The sequence below is a fragment of the Carcharhinus amblyrhynchos genome, chromosome 2, assembly GCF_965287045.1.
Source record: "Carcharhinus amblyrhynchos chromosome 2, sCarAmb.v2.hapA, whole genome shotgun sequence".
In the NCBI taxonomy this organism is placed as follows: Eukaryota; Metazoa; Chordata; class Chondrichthyes; order Carcharhiniformes; family Carcharhinidae; genus Carcharhinus; species Carcharhinus amblyrhynchos.
In genome coordinates this window covers 31,429,931-31,454,593 of record NC_137325.1, presented here as the reverse complement: position 1 = coordinate 31,454,593, position 24,663 = coordinate 31,429,931, and the positions used below count along the sequence as shown (strand labels likewise).

The following is a 24,663-nucleotide window of genomic DNA, read 5'->3' as shown; positions in this document are numbered from 1 at the left end:
AAAGAAAACCCACGCAAACACGGGGAGAAGGTGCAGAATTCGCACAGACAGTGGCCCAAGCTGGGAATCAAACACAGATCCCTGGCACTAAGTGCTAACCATTTCTGCGGGACAAGATTACAGGGCATAAAATATTTGATATCAACCAGGAGTGTGCTAGAATAATCAAGTCCACAGCGAACAAAGGCATGAATGAGAGTTTCAACAGCAGATGTACCAAGGCAGAGACACAGTCAGGCAATGTTACAGAGATGGAAATCAGTGGCCTTAGTGTGGGGTCAGAAGCTCATCTTAAAATCAAATATGATTCCAAGGTTGGTTCAGTCTCAGACAGTTGGCCAGGAGGAGGGATGGACTCCGTAGATAGAGAACAGTTCGTAGTGGAAACTGAAAACAATGGCTTTAGTCTTGTGGTTGGTGAAAACAATGGCTTTAGTCTTCTAGCTGGAGGAAATTTCTGCTCATCCAATATTGGATGTCAGTTGAATCTGCAGTAAGATAATTTAGTAACAGTGATAAGTCAAGAGAAATGGCTGGGTGTGATTAGCATACATTGAAAATGAATACCCTGTTTTCAGATGTGTTATGAGGCATATAGATAATAGGAGCAGGTCAAGGTCAGTGACTACAGATAAGGGTGCAGGAGGAGAGACCATTGCAAGTGAGACTCTGGCTATGATTACTTAGATAAGAAGGGAAAGAGGGAGTAACTGAATAAATGTGTTCAACTGTCAAAAACTGCAGCAAAGTCAAGATGAATGAGGAACAATTTATTTTATCTCAGTAACAATAGATATCACCTGACTTTGATAAAAGCTGATTTGATACTGTGGGGTGGGTGGGATGCTGATTGGAGGGATTTAAACATGAAGTTTCAGGAAAGATGGTCATGGATTTAGGAGAGAACACCATGTTCCTGAGCTTTTGAAAGAAAAGGGCTTTGGAGATGGGGGCGATGCTTTGCAAGGATGGTGCAATCAAAGGTTGGTTTGTTGTGGACAGAGATGCCGACAGCTGATTTAAAGGAGTGAGGGACACAACCTGAAAAGAGAGAACAGCTGGTGTTATTGACTAAAAAGAGCCAGAAAGGTACGGTAGGTTGTGAGCAGTTCATTAGGAACAGGGCTGAGGCAGCAGGAGATGGATCACATGTAAAAGTTCAGAGAAAGCTATGAGGATAGAAAGAGAAAGATGAAAGTTCAGGGCTAGTACAAAGGACCTCTAGAGAAACATATGCCCTGTGAGCTGATAGAAAGGAGGATAGTGGCAAAGGCAGATTAGATTATAAGCAATAAAGAAGTCCATCAAGTCCTTGCATTTTTGTTGAAAGTGAACAAAGAGATGACAGGAAAAGCAGCTTTTGATGACAGTTTGCAGTAGAGAAAATAAGCCAGAATTTTTGCATTCTGGAATGATCTTCCAGTTTTAATACACAAAAACAGGATCCAGATCTTGCATTGAAAAGCAATGTCCATCATATTCCTTTAAGTCTTTGACCCTTGGACTGGAGAGTAGATGGGGCAGCCCAGGGGTGTGGCTAGGATGACAGAGGCGAATGGTTTCACTGGGGCTAGGACAAGGGTGCAGGTATGGAAATTGGCAGCTCAGAAATGTAATGGTGAACAGACAGCCATGGTCAGGCTAAATAGGATTTTGAAAGTGCACTTGTACCTGGCTTAGGGATTATATTTGAGTGTCGCTACCAAGGCCAGCATTTGTTGTTCATTCCTAACTGCCCTTAAGATGGGTGATGGTGCTTCTTGATCCACTGTATTTCGTCTGGTGTAGGTAAAAATATACCGGCAGTTCCAGGTTTTTTGATCCAACATAGTAAAGAGAGAGTACAGCTCCAAGCCAGGATGGTGTGCAACTTGGAGTGAAACATACAGGTGATCCTATCTGCTGCCTTTGTTCTTCTAGGCGGTAGAGGGCAAGTTTTTGAAAGATACTGCCAAAGGAAGCTTGCCAAGTTGACACAATGTATCTTATTTAAAAGCTTACACTGCTGCCACTGTGCACCATCGGCAAAGGACACATAAGTTTAAAATACCGAATGGGTACAAATCAAGTTGCTTTGTTGTGGATGGCATTGACCTTTTGAGTGTAATTAAAGCTACATTAATTCAGCAAAGTGGAGAACTTTCCAACACATTCCTGACTTGTGCCATGTAGATGGTGGACAAGCTCGCTTTGGGGAGTCAAGAGACAAGTTACTCCCTACAGAATTCTCAGCATCTGACCTGCTCATGTAGCCATATTTATATGACTGATCTAGTCAGGTTCAATATCAAGGGAGATGATTAGCTTCCTTTGTTAGAACTGGTCTTTGCTTACACTTGGTTGGCACAAATATTACTTGCCAATAATAAGCACAAGCCTGAATGTTGTCACACGGGAACACAGACTGCTTCAGTACCTCAGAAGTCATGAAAGGTACTGAGAACTGTGTAATCATCAGTGAACATCCCTGCTTCTCACCTCACCTTATGGATGGTTAGAAGGCCACTGCTATGGTTGGACCGAGGACACTGTCTGAGGAGCTCCTGCAACAATGCCCTGGGATTGAGGTGATTAGCCTCGTAAAACCACAACCATCTTCCATTGTATCAGGTATGATTCCAATTTTGCTTCTTGATGCCATACTCAGCTAAATGCTACTTGATGTCATGGGGAGTCACTATCACGTCACAGTGTCATAGTGTGGAAGTGGAATATGAGTGGAGATGATACAAGGAAGTAAATCAGAGATGGCTTTTTTGGTGATTTATTTGATCGCTTCTCGGCCTTTTGGCTAAGATCAAGTGCAGTATTGACATGCTGCACTTTGTTGAAGTCATTAGGTTACATTTCAGCTTCATTTGAAGCAATTTTTTCAAGCGGCATCTTGGCCTTTTGGCTAAGATGCAAATAAGATCAAGCCTTGGAGGAGGAGCTACACCTACTCCAATCAGCTTGGATCATGTAGATCAAGCCCAAGACAGGAGGTGAGAGCCCTGTCTCATCAGCTTGGATCGGGAATGTCCCAACTTGTTGGGACTCTGAATTGGATTTAATTTGACTTGATTGGATTGGAATAAAGTAAACAAACAAAATAAATTGAGAAGATAGATTGGAGAGAGTGATCCTGAGCATTATAACATTGAGAAATTATTTCATAAATCAGGCAAAAGAATACCAGTCACATGCTTGCAACAATCACAATTGATAAATGCTATAAAAGGGAAACAGGTAAGATTAATGGGGGAATTCTCCCGTCCCGCCTGCCACGGGAATTATATAGTGGGCGGGGACAGAGGACACAAAAGATCCATTGACCTCGGATGGGATTCTTCGGTTTTTGGTAAGCACACAGGTGGAGAATTCCACCTTAAATTTTATAAGAGCACTCATTTCCCATCAGTGGATTGGCCAGATAAGTCACAAATGCGTAAATAACAAGCCTTCCTGTGTCAACATATAGGTCTAACTTCTGATTACAGACAGGGAACTCCACTGGAAAGCTGCATTCACACTGTCAATGGGCATCCTCATCACTGATATGCACTCAGAAAATTTACACCAAAATCAGTTACTACCTTATAGTATGATTCAAATGGGTCTTAGATTTAAAGCGTACTGATGAGATAAGTGAAGTTTTGTTTCCTCAGTGCCACTTATTCTCTATTGTTGGAATAGTTTCTGGAAGTATCATTGCTTACAGTGTAATATAAACACAACGACGTGCTATTTTCACTACCATTTAAATAGGAAAACTCTATGAAAATGCTTTATTGTATTTTTCTCCTATACTAATTTGTACAAAATTGTCTTTTTCCCTCCGGATTATTTTAGTCTGCATGTAAAATGATATTTAAAAAGATTTACTTACTCTCAGCTAGCCTCCCAATCGAAGCCACCTTTTTGGCGCCACTGCCCAGGTCTAGGGAACAAAATTACATTAAACGGGAGCTGGGTGGTGCAGTAAGTTAGAATACTGTCCTTGTATTTACCAGATCTGGATTCAAATTTCAGCCCAGCTCAAAGGAGAGAAAAATTTCTCTCAGTCAGCTGCAAGCTTACTGGGTAGTTTCAATTCTGCAATTCTCATCACCAAATCAGCACTGCATTTAAGACCCAAGGACATGAGAAGACTGGGAAATTTGCTGATGCAGAAGGCATCCCTGATGCCATGAGGAAGGAGTGGAGTAACATACAGGTTTTATCCTACATCTAACCTCAAACAAACTTGATGCCAAGATTAAATGCAAATTCTAGGAATGAGTTCTGCTCTACAGAATCAACATCTTACATTTACTGAGAACAAAACACACCTTTCTGCAACAAAAAAGGTCTGCTACAGTGAGTCGAGTGTGTGTATTTGGTTCTTCACTTTTACCTGAAAACACGAGATTGTTTTCTCTCACCTCATGTAGTGGCACATGGAAAGGCAGCAGATGACTGAGGGGTGGAGTAGCGAGAAAGGAAAGGGTTGGCATCAGCTACTGGACATTGCTGTCTTGGTTTTAGAAGCTGCAGACTATTTTTCAGTAACCTGGTGTTATTCGGAGGACATGCCTTAACCAACGAAGCAGATTATGTTTTCCAGGGAGACTTCTTTCCTTCTCAGCCAAAATCTCCAAAATGCATTATCTGGTCAATAATGTGTTGTTTGTTAACCTCAAAACTAGATAAGCTCTTTGTACTCACCCTTCTTGGCAGGAGCTGCAGTTTTCTTTGCAGTGCTGCTGTCAGCTTTTTTCACATTTGTTGCTTTAGTAGTTTGTGCCTTCTTGCCTTTGGGCACAGCTTTTGGTGTGGATTTCTCTTTCTTAGACACTTTCTTGGGTGGCTGAAAAAAATTGAATGGATTCTCAATGTTTTCTTAAATATTTGGTGTCTGTGGTTTATAGTTCGTACTTGAGAGCAACTACACAATCCTTTTTTAATAAAGCTCTACAGAACTGGATATTTTTACTTAAAAGTCTGTTTTAACAGAATTAATTTAAGATTTGATCAGAATTTTGACCAAATTAAAGCAATAGTACCCTTTAACTGACATTGGCTGAAAACTTTTCACTAGTTAAAAATCTAAGTAATAGGCACACTGTCCTGACATGGCCTGCATGCAGTCCAAGCAGATTACACAGACTGCAATACATCCCAGCCAGTCTTTGACTTTGTTTCCTAGACTGTGACTAACAAGCTAACCCGATCTGTTGGTTGCTCTGGCTAATTTGTGGCACGAAAGCTATGACTATCAAGATTAGATGATCACAGATGGATACAAATGATGAAAGTCTCAATTTGATCCCAATCTCTTCATCCAAATATTTCTGGGAATTTAAGGTTTTGCCCCCACTCCCTCTAGGAAAATCTATTCTATGATACTCGCTACCAAAACAAAGCAACCTTGATGTTGATTACAACACTGAAATACTATTTTCTGACACCACTCAAACTTCACCTTTTGCAGTTTGGACCAGTGACCTTGTCAGGATACATCAAGCAACTGACTCGGGGTTTACCTTTCCTATACAGTTTATGATTATCTTTATCTGTGGCAGTGGAATAACAGAATTGTTACATTGGAGGCAGCCATTTGGCCCTGCATATTTCCATCTGCTTTCCAACTGAGCATTTCACTTAGTGGAATTCCCCTACGTTCTCCCTGTAACCCTGTACGTAACTACTTGAAAAGGAACAGTCCAACTCCCTTTTGAATGCCTTGATTGAATCTGTTTCCACCACACTCTCAGGTAATGCATTCCAGACCTAAACGACTCACTTTCCATAATTTCTTTGACAACTACTTTAAAATCGGTGCCCCTCATTTGTGATCCTGTTACATGTGAGAACAATTTCATCCCTTCTACCAAGTCCAGAGCCCTCTTGATCAGACCTCCTCAGCTTTTCTTCTTCAGGGAAAACAGACTTAACTTCTCCAATTCATCTTCATATCTGAAGCTCCTCATCCATGTGACCATTTTCATGAGTCTACAGTCTGTCCAATTCCTTCACATCTTTCTTAAAAACGTCATGTCCAGAACACTCCAACTGAGGTCATGTTGGTGACAAGTTCTGCATTACATGCTTGCCCTTGTAATCTATGCCTTAACAATGCCAAAGGCCTCCAGTTAGACTTCAGCACTAAAGAAAACAAATACTATTTTCAAGTGGACAGGCTTGGTACAAGTGACTGGTAGCAACAATGTTGTCATGAACACTGGCTAAAAGAGAGATTAGTTTTCACTGTAACCATTGTAGTAGTCTATAACCTGTGGGGTATTTTTTAAGCAAGAAATCTGGAGGTTCTGTAAAAGATTTTCAAAAGGAAATTGAGAAAATTAATGTAAGCAGATAGTGAGCAATTCAAATATCAGAGAGCAAAGTCAAAGGTGATAAAAGGAACAAAGAGTAATATAAATAAGAGGTTGGAATAGCTTCACCAGAGACACAACTAGAGTTAACACTGTACTGTTCCAGTGAGAGGTATGTGGTGAAAAGAAAGTTAAATTATACTACGTTCTGGGGGAAGAAGGGTGGGAGATTGGAACCAGTGAGTTCAAATGCCTTGTCTGCTCTATAGAATTCATCACTTTCAAAGCAGACCTTACCTTAAAGATTAGGTTAGGTTTTTATTATCGGCCCAACTGCTCTACAGAGATTTGAGAGTCTAGTTAATATACATTATCTGACCTAGAGGAATTAAGTGGTCCAGATACAACTGACACAAACCTCCACTTCTTCCTCTGCATCACTTTCATCTGAAGATTTTTCCTTTCCTTTCTTTTCCTCTTCTTCACTGCTGGATTCGTCTGAGAGAATTTCTTCCACGGTTGCTGCCTTGGATTTCTTCTTGGACCCAGAGCTGCTGTGTTCTTTCTTGCCACCCTTTGGACGTTTCTTTTTAGGTTTTGGTAATGACTGTGAAATATATATTTTAAACAGATTTATTGAAGCACTGCACCAAGGTTACGTTGACAAACTATGCAGTGTTTATATCTGAATTAACTAATAATTAGGTTAATAAAAATTAATTAATAATGGCACACGCACACTACAAATATCACAGTGCACATTCCAGACCAGGCACACTACTATACCAGACAACTATTCACAAATGCTGCAACACACTTTTTTTTATTCATTTACAAGATGTGGGCTTCGCTGGCTAGGCCAGCATTTACTGTCCATCCCTCACTGCCCTTCAGAAGGTGGTGGTAAGCTGTGGGGAGAGAATTCCAAGATTTTGACTAAGCAACTGTGAAGAAACATTGATATGTTTCAATGTCAGGATGGCGAGTGACTTGAAGGGGAACCTCCAGGTGTCTCCTGTCCTTGTCCTTCTAGATGGTAGTGACAGCAGGTTTGGAAGATGGTGAATTAGGAAGCTTGGCAAATTGAGTTGAAGTTTATTTATTAGTGTCACAAAGTAGGCTTACATTAACATTAATGAAGTTACTATGAAAATCCTTATCATACATCTCAAATTCCTTCCATACATCTTGTAGATGGTACACATGACTGCCACTGTTTGTCAGTGATGGAGGAGTTGAATGTTTGTGGAAAAGGTAGCAAACAGCTGCTTTGTCCTGGATGACACTGAGCGTCAACTGTTGTTGGAGCTCCTCTCATCCAGGTAAGTGGAGAATATTCCATCACACTCCTGACTTGTGTCTTTGATGGCGGATAAGCTTTGTAGGAAGTCTGGATACTGCAAGATTCCTAGCCTTTGATCTGCTCTAGTTGCCATAGTATTTATATGGCTAATCCAGTCCAGTTTCTGGTTAATTGTAACTCCCAGGATATTGATAGTGGGGAATTCAGCAACGATAATGCAATTGAATGTCAAGGGGCAGTGGTTAGATCCTCTCCTCTTGGAGATGGTCATTGCCTGGTACTTGTGTGGCGTGAATGTTCATTGCCAATTGTCACCCAAGTTTGGATATTGTCGAGGTCTTAGTGCATGGGCATGAACTGTTTTAGTATCAGAGGAATCACAAATGGTACTGAAAATTGTGGTCATCAGTGAACATCCCCACCTCCAACCTCATGATGGAAAGGAGGTCATTGATGAAGCAGCTGAAGATGATTGGGACTAGGACACTACCCAACGAATTTCTGCAGTGATATCCTGGAATTGGGATGACTGGCCTCCAACAACCACGACCATCTTCCTTTGTGCTAGGTATGGTTCTAACTAGCAGAGAGTTTCCCCCTAATTCCCACTGACTCCAGTTTTGCTAGGGCTCTTTGGTGCCATACTCAAATGCTGCCTTGATGTTACTCTCACCTCACCTCTGGCATTTAGCTCTTTTGTTCATGCTTGAAGCAAGGATGTAATGATGTCAGGAGTTGGGTGACCGCAACGGAACCCAAACTAAGCAGCCACAAGCAGGTTATTGCTGATTAAGTGCCGCTTGTTGGTGTTTGATGATGCCTACCATCACTTTACTGATGATCAAGAGCAGACTCACGGGGCAGTAATTGGCCAGTTTGGATCTGGAGTGTTCTGTGTACAGGACAGACCTGGGCAACTTTCTGCATTGCAGGTGGTTGCCAACGTTATAGCTAAACTGGAACAGGAGTTGGTTTTGGGTATGGCAAGTTCTGGGGCACAAGTCTTCAGGGCATTTACTGGACTGTCAGGACCCATAGCCTTTGCAGTATCCAGTATCTTCAGTGGTTTCTTGATGCTACATAGAGCGAATCGAATTGGCTGAAGACTGACATCTGTGATGTCGGGGACATCCAGAGAAAGCCAGCATGGCTCATCCACTCAGCACAAGATTGTTGCCAAAGCTTCAGCCTTATCTTTTGCACTGATGTGCTGGGTTCCTCCATCATTACGGATGAGGATATTTGTGGAGCCTCCTCCTTCGGTGAGTTGTTTAATTATCCACCACCATTTACAGCTAGATGTAAGAGGACTGCACACTTAGATCTGATCCATTAATTGTGGAAACACTTAGCTTGGTCTATCACTTACTGCGTATGCTGTTTGGCATGTAAGCAGTCCTGTGCTACACCAGGCTGACACCTCATTGTAGGTATGCCTGGTTTGCATCTGGCGTGCTCATCTGCATTCTTCCTTGAACCAGGTTGATCCCCTGGCTTGGAGATTATTGTAGAGTGGGGGGTATGCTGGGCCATGAGGGTACAGATTGTGGTCAAGTACAATTCTGCTGCTGCTGATGGCCCAAACACATTATGGACGCCCAGTCTTGAGTTGCTAGATCATTATTTATATATAATGAATGAAAAATTTAGGAGCTGATAGATTCATTTTGAGGAACCATACAGATCAAAATCAGGAGCCCAAGGCAAGAATACTTTTTCAGATGTAAAATTATTGCCTTCTATTAGACTGCCCAAATGGTTTACATTTCATCATGCTAATTGTTAGTAGGATCTTGACACAGACTATCCATTCAAACACACTTTGGGTGCAATCAAGAAATTGTGGCCAAAGTGGAAAGTCTAAGAGATTTTATAAAACCAAAAGGGATTCACAATGAGTCTAATCAGTTTTTTGTGGAATACACTGGGGAAGGAATGGAGATTTAGAAAGAAATGTTTAACAGGGAGTGCTCTCTGATCTTAATGAGGCTCATCAGGGAGAGAGAGGCTGCCATTGTCAATGGGGCGCAAGAGACATCCACCCCCCCCCTAGACTGGCTAACTCTAAGGGTCAGGAACAAGAGGGGGGTGGGGAGCAGAGGAAAGGGGGGGTGGGGAGCAGAGGCCTCAGCCTCTCAATCTGCATAACAGGTTTGAGGTTCTTGCTTCCAGTGTGGACGAGGACGAGGGAGGTGAGGTTGGTGAGCAAACTGCACACGGTACAGTGACGCAGCAGGACATAGGCAAGGAGAAGGTGAAAAGGAACGTAGTAGTGATTGGGGATAGTGGAGTGAAGGGTATTGACACTGTCCTTTGTCACAATGACAAAGTGCACAGAAGGGTGTGTTGTCTGCCTGGTGCTCGGGTCTGTGATGTCGCATCTGGGCTGCAGAGGAACCTGGAGTGGGAGGGTGAGAATCCGGTCGTTGTGGTACATGTGGGTGCCAACGACGTAGGCAAAATGCGAACTGAGGATCTGGGGAGGGAATATGAGAAGCTGGGAATGGAATTAAAAAGTAGAACTGACAAGGTGGTTATCTCTGGGCTACTGCCTGAACCGAGTGCAGACGGGCGTAGGGTTGATAGGATTAAGGAAGTGAATGGGTGGCTCAGGGATTGGTGTGGGAGGAATGGGTTTGCATTTATGGGGCATTGGCATCAGTACTGGGGTAGGTGGGACCTGTTCGGGCGGGATGGGTTGGGTCTGAATCGTGCTGGGACCAGAGTGCTGGTGAAGAGAGTAAAGAGGACTGTAGACAGGGCTTTAAACTAATTGGGGGTGGGGTGTGTGTGTGTGTGTGTGTGTGTGGGGGGGGTGCGAGGGTAGGTGACATTATGGGGTCGAAAGGGAAGAGGCCGAGAATGTCCCAATAATAGGAGTAGGGGGCGTGAGTATGGTTGGTGGCATTATGGCAAATAGGGTCCAGATGAAGGCTGGGATGAAGGCACTTTATCTGAATGCACGAAGCATTCGGAATAAAGTGGATGAGCTGGTGGCACAGATCGGCACAAATGGATATGATCTGGTGGCCATTACAGAGACGTGGCTGCAAGGTGACAGGGACTGGGAGCTGAATGCCCAGGGATATCAAGTGTTTAGGAAGGATAGGCGGGAGGAAAAAGGGGGGGGGGCGTAGCTCTGCTGATTAAGGACAGCATCAGGGTGGTAGCAAGGGATGATATTGGAGCCAAGGAGCAGAAAGTGGAATCGTTGTGGGTAGAGATTAGGAACAGCAAAGGGAGGAAGACGCTGATGGGTGTCGTCTATAGGCCCCCGAATAATGATCTGGAGGTGGGGCGGGCTGTTAACGCGCAAATAAGTGCGGCGTGCAGGAATGGGACGGCCATAGTTATGGGGGATTTCAATCTACATATAGATTGGTCGACCCATGTTGGACGCGGTGGGCTCGAGGAGGAGTTCTTGGAATGCTGCCGGGATAGTTTCCTGGAACAGTGTGTGTTGGAGCTGACGAGGGAGCGAGCTATCTTGGATCTGGTGTAATGTAATGAGGCGGGTAGAATTAGGGACCTTGCCGTGAAGGATCCTCTTGGGGAGAGCGATCATTGTATGGTGGAGTTTCTGGTGCAGATGGAGGAGGAGAAAGTGGGTTCCCGGACGCGCGTCCTTTGTTTGAACAGAGGGGAGTACGGTAGGATGAGAGAAGAATTGGCGAATGTGGACTGGGGGAGCGCGTTTGGAAGGTAGGTCTGCTGAGGAGCAGTGGAGGATCTTTAAGGAGATCTTTCTTGGTGCTCAGCAGAAATTTATTTCGATGGTCAAAAAGGACCGTAGGAGGAGAGGTAATAAGCCGTGGATAACGAAGGAGGTGAAGGAAAGTGTTAAATTAAAAGCGGAGGCGTTTAGAGTAGCTAAGAGTAGTGGGCGAGAAGAGGATTGGGAGAGGTTTAAATGTCAACAAAGATTGACAAAGAAGTTGATAAAGAAGGGTAGGAGAAACTATGAAGCTGGGCTAACGCTTAATATAAAAAAGGATAGCAAGAGTTTTTATAAATATATAAAAAGGAAGAGGCTGGCTAGGGTGAACGTTGGTCCCTTAGAGGATGAGAAGGGGGACTTAGTGGTAGGGGATGCGGATATGGCTGAGGTCTTAAATAATTTTTTTGTTTCTGTCTTCACGGAGGAGGACGTGAATAATTTGCCAGGTGTTAGAGATGGAAAGGGGGTAGGACTGGAGGGTCTTAATGACATTACTGTTACGAGAGAGGCGGTGCTCGACAGACTGGAGGGGCTGATTGTGGACAAGTCGCCAGGACCGGATGGAATGCATCCGAGGGTTCTGAAAGAAATGGCGGAGGTGATAGTGGATGTCTTGGTGGTTATTTTCCAGACGTCGCTGGATTCCGGGGAAGTGCCGGAAGATTGGAAAACGGCTAATGTTACACCGTTGTTTAAGAAGGGTGCCAGGCAAAAGGCAGGGAATTATAGGCCGGTTAGTTTAACGTCGGTTGTAGGTAAAATATTAGAATCCGTCATCAAGGAGGAAATAGCGAGGCATCTTGAGAGAAAGTGCTTGATAAAGCAGACGCAGCACGGTTTCGTTAAAGGGAAGTCGTGTCTGACAAATTTACTGGAGTTCTATGAGGATGTGTCTAGGGCAGTGGATAGAGGAGAGCCGGTGGATGTGATCTTTCTTGATTTTCAGAAGGCGTTTGACAAGGTACCTCACAAGAGGTTATTGCAGAAGGTCAGGGGACATGGAGTTGGGGGTAGGGTGTTAGCGTGGATAGAGGATTGGTTGTCAAATAGGAGGCAGAGAGTGGGGGTCAATGGGTGCTATTCGGATTGGCGGATGGTGACTAGTGGAGTGCCCCAGGGGTCGGTGCTGGGGCCTCAGCTATTTACCATTTATGTAGATGATCTGGAGGAGGGAACCGAGTGTAGGGTGTCGAAATTTGCTGATGACACCAAGATTGGTGGAACGGCAAATTGTGCGGAGGGTGTAGAGAGTCTGCAGAAGGATCGAGATAGGCTGGGCGAATGGGCCAGGAAATGGCAAATGGAATTTAATGTTGGCAAGTGCGAGGTAGTCCACTTTGGTAGGAATAATGGTAGGAAGGACTATTAGTTAAGTGGCGAAAAACTGCAGCAGGCGACGGTGCAGAGGGACCTCGGGGTCCTTGTGCATGAGTCGCAAAAACCCAGCTTGCAGGTGCAGCAGGTGGTCAGGAAGGCGAATGGGATGCTGGCCTTCATAGCGAGGGGGATTGAATATAAAAGTAGGGAGGTCTTGCTGCGGCTGTATAGGGCATTGGTGAGGCCACAGCTGGAGTACTGTGTGCAGTTTTGGGCGCCGTACTTACGCAAGGATATTTTGGTCTTGGAGGGAGTGCAGAGGAGGTTTACTAGGCTGATGCCGGAGTTGAGGGGTTTGAGCTATGAGGAGAGGCTGAATAAATTAGGCTTGTACTCGTTAGAGTTTAGAAGAATGAGGGGAGATCTCATTGAGACGTATAAGATGATGAATGGGATGGACAGGATAGAGGTGGAGAGACTCTTCCCGCTCAGAAAGGATAGTAGGACGAGGGGGCACAGCCTCAAGGTAAAAGGGGGGCGGTTTAGAACGGAGTTGAGGAGGAACTTCTTCACTCAAAGGGTGATGAATCTCTGGAATTCTCTGCCCGTTGAAGTGGTGGAGGCTACCTCACTAGATATTTTTAAGACGCGGGTTGATGGGTTTTTGATAAGAGAGGGGATTAAGGGTTATGGGGAGAGGGCGGGAATGTGGAACTGAGCCCCGAAAGATCAGCCATGATCTTATTGAATGGCGGGGCAGGCTCGAAGGGCTAGATGGCCTACTCCTGCTCCTATTTCTTATGTTCTTATGTAATGTAAAACTAAACAGGCAGACAGGGCCTTGATTAACATTTCATCCTGAAGGATATTACATACCAGCTACGAAAAAGGTCACTCAAAACCAAAAAAGATTTGGTTGCTCTCAGCCAATTAGTCACCAGGACACCTGTTAAAGCTGCTGTAATACACTCTTCTCAGCACTAGCATCTATCAGAGTGTTAATGCTATGCAACAATAAGTAGAATTTAATAAAAATCACAAATAAAACAGTAACTTCCTGGCTCCATTTATAACTACTCTAGATTGTGCAGTAAAATTGATGAATACAATGGCCAAGTTATGTAGCGAGCTTTGCCTTGTTTCAAAGACTGTAAATACAGTGTAAAAGTCAAACTTTTGAGACTGCACTGACTGTGCAGAGTCTGCACCTTCTCCCATGTCTGCATGGGTTTCCTCCTACAGTCCAAAAGACATGCTGGTTAGGTGCACTGGCCAAGCTAAATTCTCCCTCAGTATACCAGAACAGGCGCCGGAGTGTGGCAACTAGGGGATCTTCACAGTAACTTCATTTCAGTATTAATGTAAACTTACTTGTGACACTAATGAATGAACTTTAAAACTTTAAAGCCAAAGTCATGGGGCTGACGTGACATTTTCTGGGAATTGATACACAAACATGATTCACGCAAAAAAAAAGGACATTACAATAAAGCAAAAACCAACATTGAAGAATTCAAATTATTTAACATTCATTTTAGAATATTACAAGTTCCTACCTAACACTGACTGTTAATATCAATATATCCATTTAACATCACCAGTTTCACTTCAACATTGCTTGCCATAGATCTCCTCTTCCGTGGCTTTTCTTAGCATGCTTACACCAAATGTCCTAAGTCCCAAAGAACAACACAGCACGGGAAACAGGCCCCTTGGCCCAACGAGCCCACGCTGCCATTTCAACAGAGAGTCCCCTCTTCCACCCATGACCCTTGTCTACGCTTATGGCACTCCACATTGGAAACCAGATTGAGAGGAGACTAATTTAGGGACAATTTGTTACACCAATCAGCCTAACAGCACATCTTTGGGGTGTGGGAGGAAACCGGAGCACCTGGAGAAAACCCATGCAAGCACGGGGAGAATGTGCAAACTCCCACAGACACTGGCCCAAATCCATGTATCTGCACAGCAAACAGTGATAGTCACTGAGCTGTCGTGTTGCCCATCAGCTGGTCCCGTTCTGAACTCAATGTCCTGGCCTCCACTTAGTGGCAAAAGGTGATTGCTGCAGGGATTTCAACTACTACCTGAAACAATCAACCTCTGCTACTTGATGTCACCTGGTCAGTCTAAAAACTCTATAGTTGAATGTACTTTAAATATTGCATTGTATGTTGTATTTCTTTTACATTCAGTAATACACTTATTTTGCAAGTTATTTCAGCTAGACATGTACACTGCTTTATACGATATAGTATTTCAACTTCTATATCTTTTCCTGGGCAAGAATTGAACAAAGGAACCCAATTCTGGCTTTAACATAGGTTCCCATAGGAAGCAATGATTCACTTACAATCATGTCCCTTAAAATCATAATTTTTCAGGAACACAACAACTTTAAACGAGGCCCCCATGTACAAATTATAAAAATTTCATCCAATACAACATAATTAAATATACACCATAATAAATTAACTACAGCACCATGTTGAAATCCTATAAAATTGCAAACATCATCTAAATCCCTGAACAACTTATCCCAATAGTCTGGCAATATATCACATGGATCTTAATATTCATTATCTGTAGCAATGGTAACTTAGGCATCATTGCAAGTATTGTCCTTGGTATAGTCAAGTACATTTGATGCTCTAAATATTATAAATGGTTTTTGAACTGTACTAGATCAAGTCCATTCCATGTAAGATATGACCCACTGACACAATGTTAACAGTGAGAGTGTTCATATTTGACCTTCGTGAATGCTTGTTTTCAGCATCCAATTGTTCCACATCTTTTGGATACTATCCTCAAGAGGTTTATTTATGCACAGCTGAACAACATTCATTCATAAGATTGCTCAGAATATCTGCTATGTCAGTGTTGGTTAACCTCATATCAGACTACATTAACAACAAGATGGGGTCTGAACATGTCCCATATAAGCAAATTTTGTAGTCCTGCTGATTTCAAATTCCAGACTCCTGATCGATTTCTTGTGATGGCCTTCAACCATATAGCCTTTTGTAAACATGGATGATAACAACATTCTGAAATTTTTCTTTGGCTGAAGTTTTGCATTCAAATATCACATTGACTTTAATTTGGTTGATATCATCCTCCATACAAGATGGAATCAATGTGAACCTCATCTCTGCATAGCCATCACCACCACTGCCCTCACCCCCAAATCTTGGTGACAGTGTGGTTTGCCGACATGTCAAACTAGGCCGATCAATACACATTCTTCTTTGATATCAGATGATAAATGGTGGAATTTTATGATTTTATCATAGGTCAGATGACAGACTGAATTTGATGTTTTCCGACAGTTCTCAATCCTGCCATCGAACCACAGAACATTACAGCACAGAAACAGACCTTTTGGCCCTTCTTGGCTGTGCCAAACCATTTTTCTGCCTAGTCCCACTGACCTGCACCTGGACCACATCCCTCCATACCCCTCTCATCCATGTACCTATCCAAGTTTTTCTTAAATGTTAAAAGTGAGCCCGCATTTACCACTTCACCTGGCAGCTCATTCCACACTTCCACCACACTGTGTGAAGAAGTCCCCCTAATATTCCCTTTAAACTTTTCTCCCTTCATCCTTAACGCATGTCCTCTAGTTTTTCTCTCCCCTAGCCTCAGTGGAAAAAGCCTGCTTGCATTCACTCTATCTATATCCATCATAATTTTATACACCTCTATCAACTTTCCCCTCATTCTTCTACGCTCCAGGGAATAAAGTCCTAACCTATTCAACCTTTCTCTGTAACTCAGCTTCTCAAGTCCCGGCAACATCCTTGTAAACCTTCTCTGCACTCTTTCAACCTTATTAATATCCTTCCTGTAATTAGGTGACCAAAATTGCACACAATACTCTAAATTCGGCTTCACCAATGTCTTATACAACCTCACCATAACATTCCAACTCTTATAATCAATACTTGGATTTATAAAGGCCAATGTACCAAAAGCACTCTTTACAACCCTAATCTACCTGTGAAGCCACTTTTAGGGAATTGTGTAATCTGTATTCCCAGATCCCTCTGTTCGACTGCATTCTTCAGTATCCTACCATTTACCTTTTATGTTCTACCTTGGTTTGTCCTTCCAAAGTGCAATATCTCATTTGTCTGCATTAAACTCCATCTGCCATTTTTCAGCCCATTTTTCTAGCTGATCCGAATCCCTCTGCAAGCTTTGAAAACCTTCCTCACTGTCCACTACATCGCCAATCTTTGTATCATCAGCAAATTTGCCGATCCAATTTACCACATTATCATCAAGATCATTGATATAGATGACAAACAACAATGGACTCAAGCATTGATCCCTGTGGCACACCACTAGTCACAGGCCTCCACTCAGAGAAGCAATCCTCCACAACCACTCTCTGGCTTCTTCCATTGAGCCAATGTCTAATCCAATTTACTACCTCTCCATGTATACCTAGCGACTGAACCTTCCTAACTAACCTCCCATGCGGGACCTTGTCAAAGGCCTTACTGAAGTCCATGTAGACAACATCCACTGCCTTCCCTCATCCACGTTCCCGGTAACCTCCTCGAGAAACTCTAATAGGTTGGTTAAACATGACCTACCATGCACAAATGCCTTTTCAATAATCTTGTGCACCACCCAGCACTGGCTGTGAATTCTGGAATAAAATCTTTCTTTGCTTCTGAAGGCAGAGCCAGATAGCTCTGTAGGCGATTTACAATTTTGCCCATGCTTATTATCCACCATCTTTTTCTCCAGATGGGGCCAGTTGCCTAGTCTCTCTCGGCTAATACATCTATCCAATAAGCTAGAAAACACACTGAAGAATATCTTTCATACATTATTTTCTTTCATATATTAAATTCTCCTGCTGCTGCACAATTATTTATCTTCTCAGCAAATGCCACACCTTTTATTTTAAATTGAATTGGGTGCTTGTTATTCTTTCTCAAAGTGATCATGACAGACGTGGTACTTATTAGCCTTGTCAACCGGCTGGAAGATTGCAGCCAGAATTGGTAAAATCTAAACACACCCGCACGTCCCTTCAAATCAATGAACTGTGGTAATCACTGGTAAATAATTAATAATCACAATAGTTCAATTTCTGAAAAGCTAAGGCTGACTTTTACATTAAGTGTATGAAAAGTTCTTTCTGGAACCAAAAGTCATGGAGTTGACTTTTACACAACTACGTACAATCAATAGGATTTGATTTCAAAATCTCTACCTTGCCAGATGCTTTGGGTTTCATCAGGAAGTTCAAAATTTTTGATACTATTTCATCTTTTGTGCCTTTTCTCTCCAGGTCCAGAACAGTACAAATCACCTTTAGTACTGAAATTGGATTCCTACAAGTATAGGGTACAAAAAGAAAACAAGCCATCTGTAGCAAATATAAACACAACAGTACATGTGTGAACTCTAGGGAAAAGCATGATAAAAACTTCAGCACCAATGCTTTTCAGAAAACAACAAAGTGCATTTAAGGCCATTTCTATAGAATTGTAGAAGATGCAGAAGGAGCCCAGTTGGCCAATCAAAACTACATTGACCACAATCCCACCTAGGCCCTATTTCCATAATCCTACATATTTACCCTGTTAATCCCTCACACTAGGGTTAATTTAGCATAACCAGTCAACCTAACCCACACATCTTTGGACTGTGGGTGGAAACTGGAGCACCCAAAGGAAACCCACATAGACAGACAAAGGGAGAATGTGCAAATTCCACACAGACAGTGATCCAAGGCCAACTGGTCCAACAATGAAACTGATGTTCTCATGTGAAAAGGTATCCACTTTCAACTGCAGACTTATTACACCTGGTGCAATAAGTGAGAAAGTCCCAAATTTCTCCAGTACTTGCGCCTCTGATGTTAATGATCAGAATTATGATTCTTCTCTGAACTGCCTTCTAAGCTTGAATGTCACTCAATACAATGAGCAAAACTGGACATAATGCACATAATCTCCGGTTAAACTACTGCACTGTTTTCAGCAAGGCTTGATGTGAAGATGCTGGGGTAAACACAGAAAGAAGTCTCACAACATCAGGTTAAAGTCCAACAGGTTTATCTGGTAGCAAAAGCCACTAACTTTCAGAGCACTGCTCCTTCATGAGGTGAGTGGGATTTCAGTTCACAAACAGGGCATGATAAGACAAATTCAATTTACAAACTAATGGTTAGAATACGAATCTTTAGTGGTAATCAAGTCTTAAAGGTACAGACAATGTGAGTGAAGAGAGGGTTAAGCATAGATTAAAGAGATGATCCTTCTCCCAGGAAGAGGATCGCAAGACACCTCCAGATGCTGAAAGATACCCTCATAAGAGCAGGATATGGCGCTCCACTCATCAAATCAACAGTTCTGACGGACCACAGCGAAAAACCTCGCTGACCTCCTCAGAAAACAAACATGGGACACAGCAGGCAGAGTATGCTTCGTTGTCCAGTACTTCCCCGGAGCAGAGAAGCTATGACATTTTCTCTGGAGCCTTCAACGTGTCATCGAAGAAGAACAACTCGTCAAGGCCATCCCCATACCCCCACTACTTGCCTTCAAACAAGCGCACAACCTCAAACAGACCATTGTCTGCAGCAAACTACTCAACCTTCAGGAGAACAGTGACCATGACACTACACAACAGCTTCTGCAAGACGTGCTGGATCATCGACTTAAATGCCGTCATCTCATGTGAGAAGACCATCCACCCGGTACATGAACCTGCAACTCGGCCAATGTTGTCTATCTGATACACTGCAGGAAAGGATGTCCCAAGGTGCGGTACATTGGAGACACCACGCAGATGCTACGACAATGGATAAATGAACACCGCTCGACAATCACCAGTCAAGAGTGTTCTCTTCCTGTTGGGGAACACTTCAGCGGTCACAGGCATTCGGCCTCTGATCTTCGGTAAGCATTCTCCAAGGTGTCTTTCACAACACACGACAGCGCACAGTCGCTGAGCAGAGACTGATAGTCAAGTTCTGCACACAAGGACAGCCTCAACCAGAATTCTGGGTTCATGTCACACTAGCTGCAACCCCCACGACTTGCCTGGGCTTGCAAAATCCCATTAACTGTGCTGTCTGGGGACAATATGCATCTGTTTCACCTGTGCTTAACCCTCTCTTCACTCACATCGTATGTACCATTAAGGCTTGATTACCTGTAAAGACTCGCATTCCAACCATTATTTTGTAAATTGAATTTGTGTCTTTATATGCCCTGTTTGGGAACTGAAATCCCACTCACCTGATGAAGGACTGGGATAACTTGATCTTGGATTTTGGACATAGCTCAGCACAACATTGAGGGCCGAAGGGCCTGTACTGTGCTGTACAGTTCTATGTAAGGAGCAGCACTCTGAAAGCTAATGGCTTGTGCTACCAAATAAACCTGTTGGGCCGTAACCTGGTGTTGCGAGACTTCTTATTGAACAAGACTTCCAACTCTGGCTTATGGTTTACTATTTTGGTTATACAGTCAGCATAATTTCCTTTGTTGGTAACTATGCCACTTTGGTTGGAGATGCTGGGATCAAATCTCCTTAAATGTTCGACTGATATCTAGTCAAATCTACTGAAATTTTCATTTCAGTTTGTTGTTTGAAAGCATGTTCTCAAACTATTTTATCAATGCTATGTGGAGTAGCAGGAAATCCTGATCAGATCCAGTCCTGTCAATGTGACTTCAATCACAAACAGCTCCAAACACCCGTTATTGATGATTAGTAATGACTTAATACTTCATGATCTCTATTTCAGCAAAAAGAGGTAAGCAGCTACTTTGTAAGGTAATAAATAGCTTTTCTCGCTTTCTCTATAAAGAAAAATAACAATGGAACGAAGGGTTCCCATTTCAACAGTTTTGTCATCAGCAGTGGGACCTTTGCATATCTTTTTCGAAGAGTGTTATGTCCGAGTTGATGTTTAAGGCTATTTCATACCAAACAAGGCTCCCATTGACTTAGTGGACTACAAAGAAAGGGAATTTCTCTGAAGTTCCTATGGCATCCGGGCTTGATATACTCCATTTAGCTCTCCAGCAGGTGATTTTCTAACAGAGCGAGTTTAATTATTTAACAACCTGGGTGAATTAGCTCTAAGTGTTATTCGCTGCCAACTTAAATCAATTTTGTCATTATTTCATAATTTTGGTACATTTGCATCTGCAAATCTGAAAACAAACGTGAAACTTCTTTAAAACAAAATCATAATGCTTTTTTGGTAATTCAGTTAATGAGTAACACGTTCAAATCTCTCCCCATTAAACAGGTTATGCTATCAGTAGGGTCTCTGATGACTGAATTAAACAGTTAGTCACTCACTTTTTCAGTACCTCTTCTTTTTTCTTATGCTGCTCACTGCCGCTTTCAAATGAGAACCCAGTAAACAGACGAATGTTTTTTTTCAATGTGGCAAGCTAGAAAGAATGCAACAGGACACAAAAACGTTATAGCTAATCAATAAAACTTACTTTCAGGACAAAATAAACAACAAACCTAAATACAAAGTATATTCATTGAGCTAATGAATAGCTGAGTCATTCCAACTAAATGTCTTGGGTTTGATTCTCAGTCTGTGTTGAGTTAGCTCTGGGCTCATCAAGTTTCATTCTTAATCCCACCTGGAAGTTCGTAAATGAACTTCAGGTGAGGACAAGATCCAGTCTGACTGTGAACAAATCCATAATAAAGCTGCTCGTGTCCACCTGGACTGTTTTGGTTAATCAGTTTAAGGGAAGTGTCTGTTGGTGGATGATGCCTGATGCATATAGAGGCACAAAGGCCATGTGGAAAACTGGAGCATGTGACACACGTGGCTGCCAATAGCTGGTGGTGTGAGGGATAGGAATGATAGAATTGCTTAACGTATGGCAAAATAGTATGGACAATTAATAAATTTTTCATAATGCAAAGGTTTTAGAAAAGCTGTCAGCTAATGTAAATTAATATATTAGTATTGGTTTTAGAGATGAAGATGCTGACAGTCTACATCTCAGGAGTTTCTACACAGTGCAATGCTATCAGAGATGTACTATTGCACATACTTAAACCCAATGAAGGTGCAATTATAATGTTGCTACAATACTGGAATCCTAAATAAGGCATGTCATGGAACACAATTGCAAGTTAGGAAGCTATTTTCTACAATAGGTGTTGAAATTATATCAGGAAGGTTGAGGAAATAGTCCTTATTCCTGAAATAATATTCAGCCCATCAGATGCAAACCTGTCATTTCAACTCAGGAGAAAACAGTTTCAATTATACTTTCATATTTGAATGACAATAAACAAGTCACAAAACAACATTCTTTTAAAATTTGTATTTACATCTCCAGCTCTCTTTTCCAATGCATTGTTTAATGCAGCTTTTCTCTGAATGAGAAGTGTTGACTTCGCTCAAGTCTTTAGTGAAAGAATAACTGGGATTGCTGTGCTTAAAAAGTACTTTTGCAACATTGCTAATTGTTACTTATTAAGGCAAATAGTATCCAGTGACAAGGAGTTAGCCTTTTGAAGCTAAGCAGAAAAATTACAAACACTGATTAACCTGGCTCCCATGTGCAAAAAAATCTAAACATAGTGTTCTCTCAAATATTAGAAAAAAGTTAATTTGTTTTTACCCAACAAACAATACACAAAGGGATCACACCCAAGTAGCTAGACATTTTTTCAAAAGTGAAATGCTGCGGATGCTGGAAAAACTCAGCAGATCTGATAGCATCTGCGGACAAAAAAAGAGTTAACCTTTCAAGTCCACGTGACTCTTTTTCCCCAGAGTTATTCAGATATTTTTCAATCATCTTACCGAACCTGGCCTGTTGTATAAAATTTTGTGAAGAGATTTGAGATCTTCAGCCTTAGTTTTGCCCATGAAATACTGTATCCTCTCAATTTCTCCCAGCCTTGTGCCTCTACCTGAAAAAAAATTAAAAATCACATTTCACTTGCGCATTCTTTTAGAATTTGCATAATGGTTCAAAGACAAATAATTAGTATTCATGTAAAATAAGATTGTCTAATCAGGTCTCTACTAATAGCTCAACTGACTAAGTCAGTGAAGAACTCAGCATTGAAGATGAGGAATGCTTCAACCCCCATCCTGTGCTGAATTAGTTACTTATTGGTCAGTATTAGATCCATTATAATAGAAATTCACATAATTTACAACACAAGTCTATAAATGTATACCATCTGTACAAATATCCTTCTGCCCTACTGACTTAACCTTATCAGCAGATCCTTTCTAAGTCTCAGCAACCATTAACAAGGGAGCAAAACACCTTGAATTCCACTGCTATGTTTACTTTTCAGCAAACCATGCTGGTATGTTCACACTGAGCACTAAATGAGCAGAGAGTCCCTCTTTGGTATTATGATCCATTTAGTTGAACAGTGTGTCAATGGTCACCATCTTTGATTATGTATGAAGAATGGGGGAATTGGGTGTAACAGGCAACTCATCTTTGGAATTGCACCGTGGCAAGGAATGAGCACCTTCAAAAAGGGAGGAAAGAACTGGCAGTATTACATATTTAATGGGTATTAAATACATCCAGGAGATGCTTGTACAAATTTTCTTATTGCAACAGATTAAAATTTGTTGAAATACTCAAAAAATGTATTTTTCAATTTGACAATTATTTCCTTACTCTTTGGCAAAAAATATATACATTTCAAAAGGCCTGTGTTCTTAACATTTTGCTGTTTGACTGTGAAATGTGGGTGACTTAACTACAAGGTAAAGCAGCTCAGTAATTTCCATCTTTGCTGTTCATGGAATAAATGGGACAGTAGAACCTGGATATAAAATTGGCTGAGTGACAGGAAACAGTGCAGTCATTTATGGATGTTTTTCAGGCCAGAGGAAAGCTTATTGTGGAGTTTCCCAAGATTCATTGTTGGGTCCTTTTACTTTTACATATTAATGACTGAGAGCAGTGGTTCCCAACCTTTTCAGTAACACGGCATACTTCACTGAGACAAAAAAATTCCACAACACACCACTTTTTATTTTCAGCTGAATCAATTGCTCATAAATGTCATTTATTTACATTTACTATGATTATGGTCTTACTCAAGAGGTTTGTAACTTACTATTAAAAGTTCAATGGATCATAGCAAAACACAAAATTGTCTAAATAGCAACTTACTGGGTTAGTGGGAAACATGGGGCTCTGGTGGGGTGCACGAGCCTTTGACCTGGGGAGGAATTAATGAGAAGGCCACCACAGGCACAGCATCCACCGCCAACAGCAATCATTGCTAGAGATGGATGGGGTGGTAGAGAGAGACAGCGAGCCTGAAAGAGCAGTCAAAGCTGATGGACCTCCCGCTCAGCACCAACATCTGCCCAACATGAGAAAAGTTGCAGTGGGGGGTGGGAAGAGACACTTACGTTGAGGGCCTCAGTTGGCCTATGGGTGAGTATGCTGCTCGATCTTCGATGGCCTATGGGTGAGTGTGCTCCTCGATGCTTCCATGGCCATGTGCAAAATTGCAGCAGATAGATGAGTAGGCACTGGAAGAAGTGCCCATGGCCTTGCGCTACTCTCAACCCGCTGCCAGCCCAGCCTCTGGGGAGTATAAAATGCTGCCCAATCTTCCTTTCCAAATTCTGCAATATCTTTAAGATTTTACTTTTCTTGCTGCAAATAACGATTTTTTGTTAACTCATTGCTTACCATACAGAAATGAGAATGTTCTGCACTAGTCTCAAGGCAGAGAATTAATTAGACTGTGAGAATAGTCAAATATTCAAATTATTTTGTGATCAATGCATCACGATGAAGCCTGCGTGTATAACATAACTGCCAACATTCCGTAGTTCAGCACGCACAGCCTTTGGCAATATCTGCAGAGCTACCTTTGAAATAAATTCAATTTTAAATTGGTGCTGAATTAATAAAGTGTTTTGCAAATTAAATTGATAAGATCTCCAGGGCAATATATGTAAACATGGAAATTCTTAGTAGGATGTGGTCCTGGATAAAGATCTAGCTTCA

The 24,663-nt window shown here is 42.1% G+C and overlaps 1 protein-coding gene and 1 non-coding gene across 3 annotated transcripts in view; one reads left to right on the top strand and one right to left on the bottom strand.

Annotated features, from left to right (window-relative positions):
* Positions 1–24,663, bottom strand: part of dek (DEK proto-oncogene) — a 62,337-nt gene that overhangs the window by 8,687 nt on the left and 28,987 nt on the right. The window contains exons 4-9 of one of the 2 annotated variants that reach the window (XM_080204025.1): positions 22,467–22,576; positions 20,984–21,078; positions 17,874–17,994; positions 6,715–6,903; positions 4,687–4,828; positions 3,869–3,919 (exon numbers count right to left, since the gene is read on the bottom strand). In XM_080204025.1, coding sequence (XP_080060151.1) covers positions 3,869–3,919; positions 4,687–4,828; positions 6,715–6,903; positions 17,874–17,994; positions 20,984–21,078; positions 22,467–22,576 — 708 coding nt within the window. The remainder of the gene's footprint in view (positions 1–3,868; positions 3,920–4,686; positions 4,829–6,714; positions 6,904–17,873; positions 17,995–20,983; positions 21,079–22,466; positions 22,577–24,663) is intronic. The other variant, XM_080204032.1, reaches the window with a different exon arrangement.
* Positions 2,772–2,963, top strand: LOC145362375 (U2 spliceosomal RNA). The gene has a single exon (XR_013889982.1). It is a non-coding gene; the product is annotated as a U2 spliceosomal RNA (small nuclear RNA).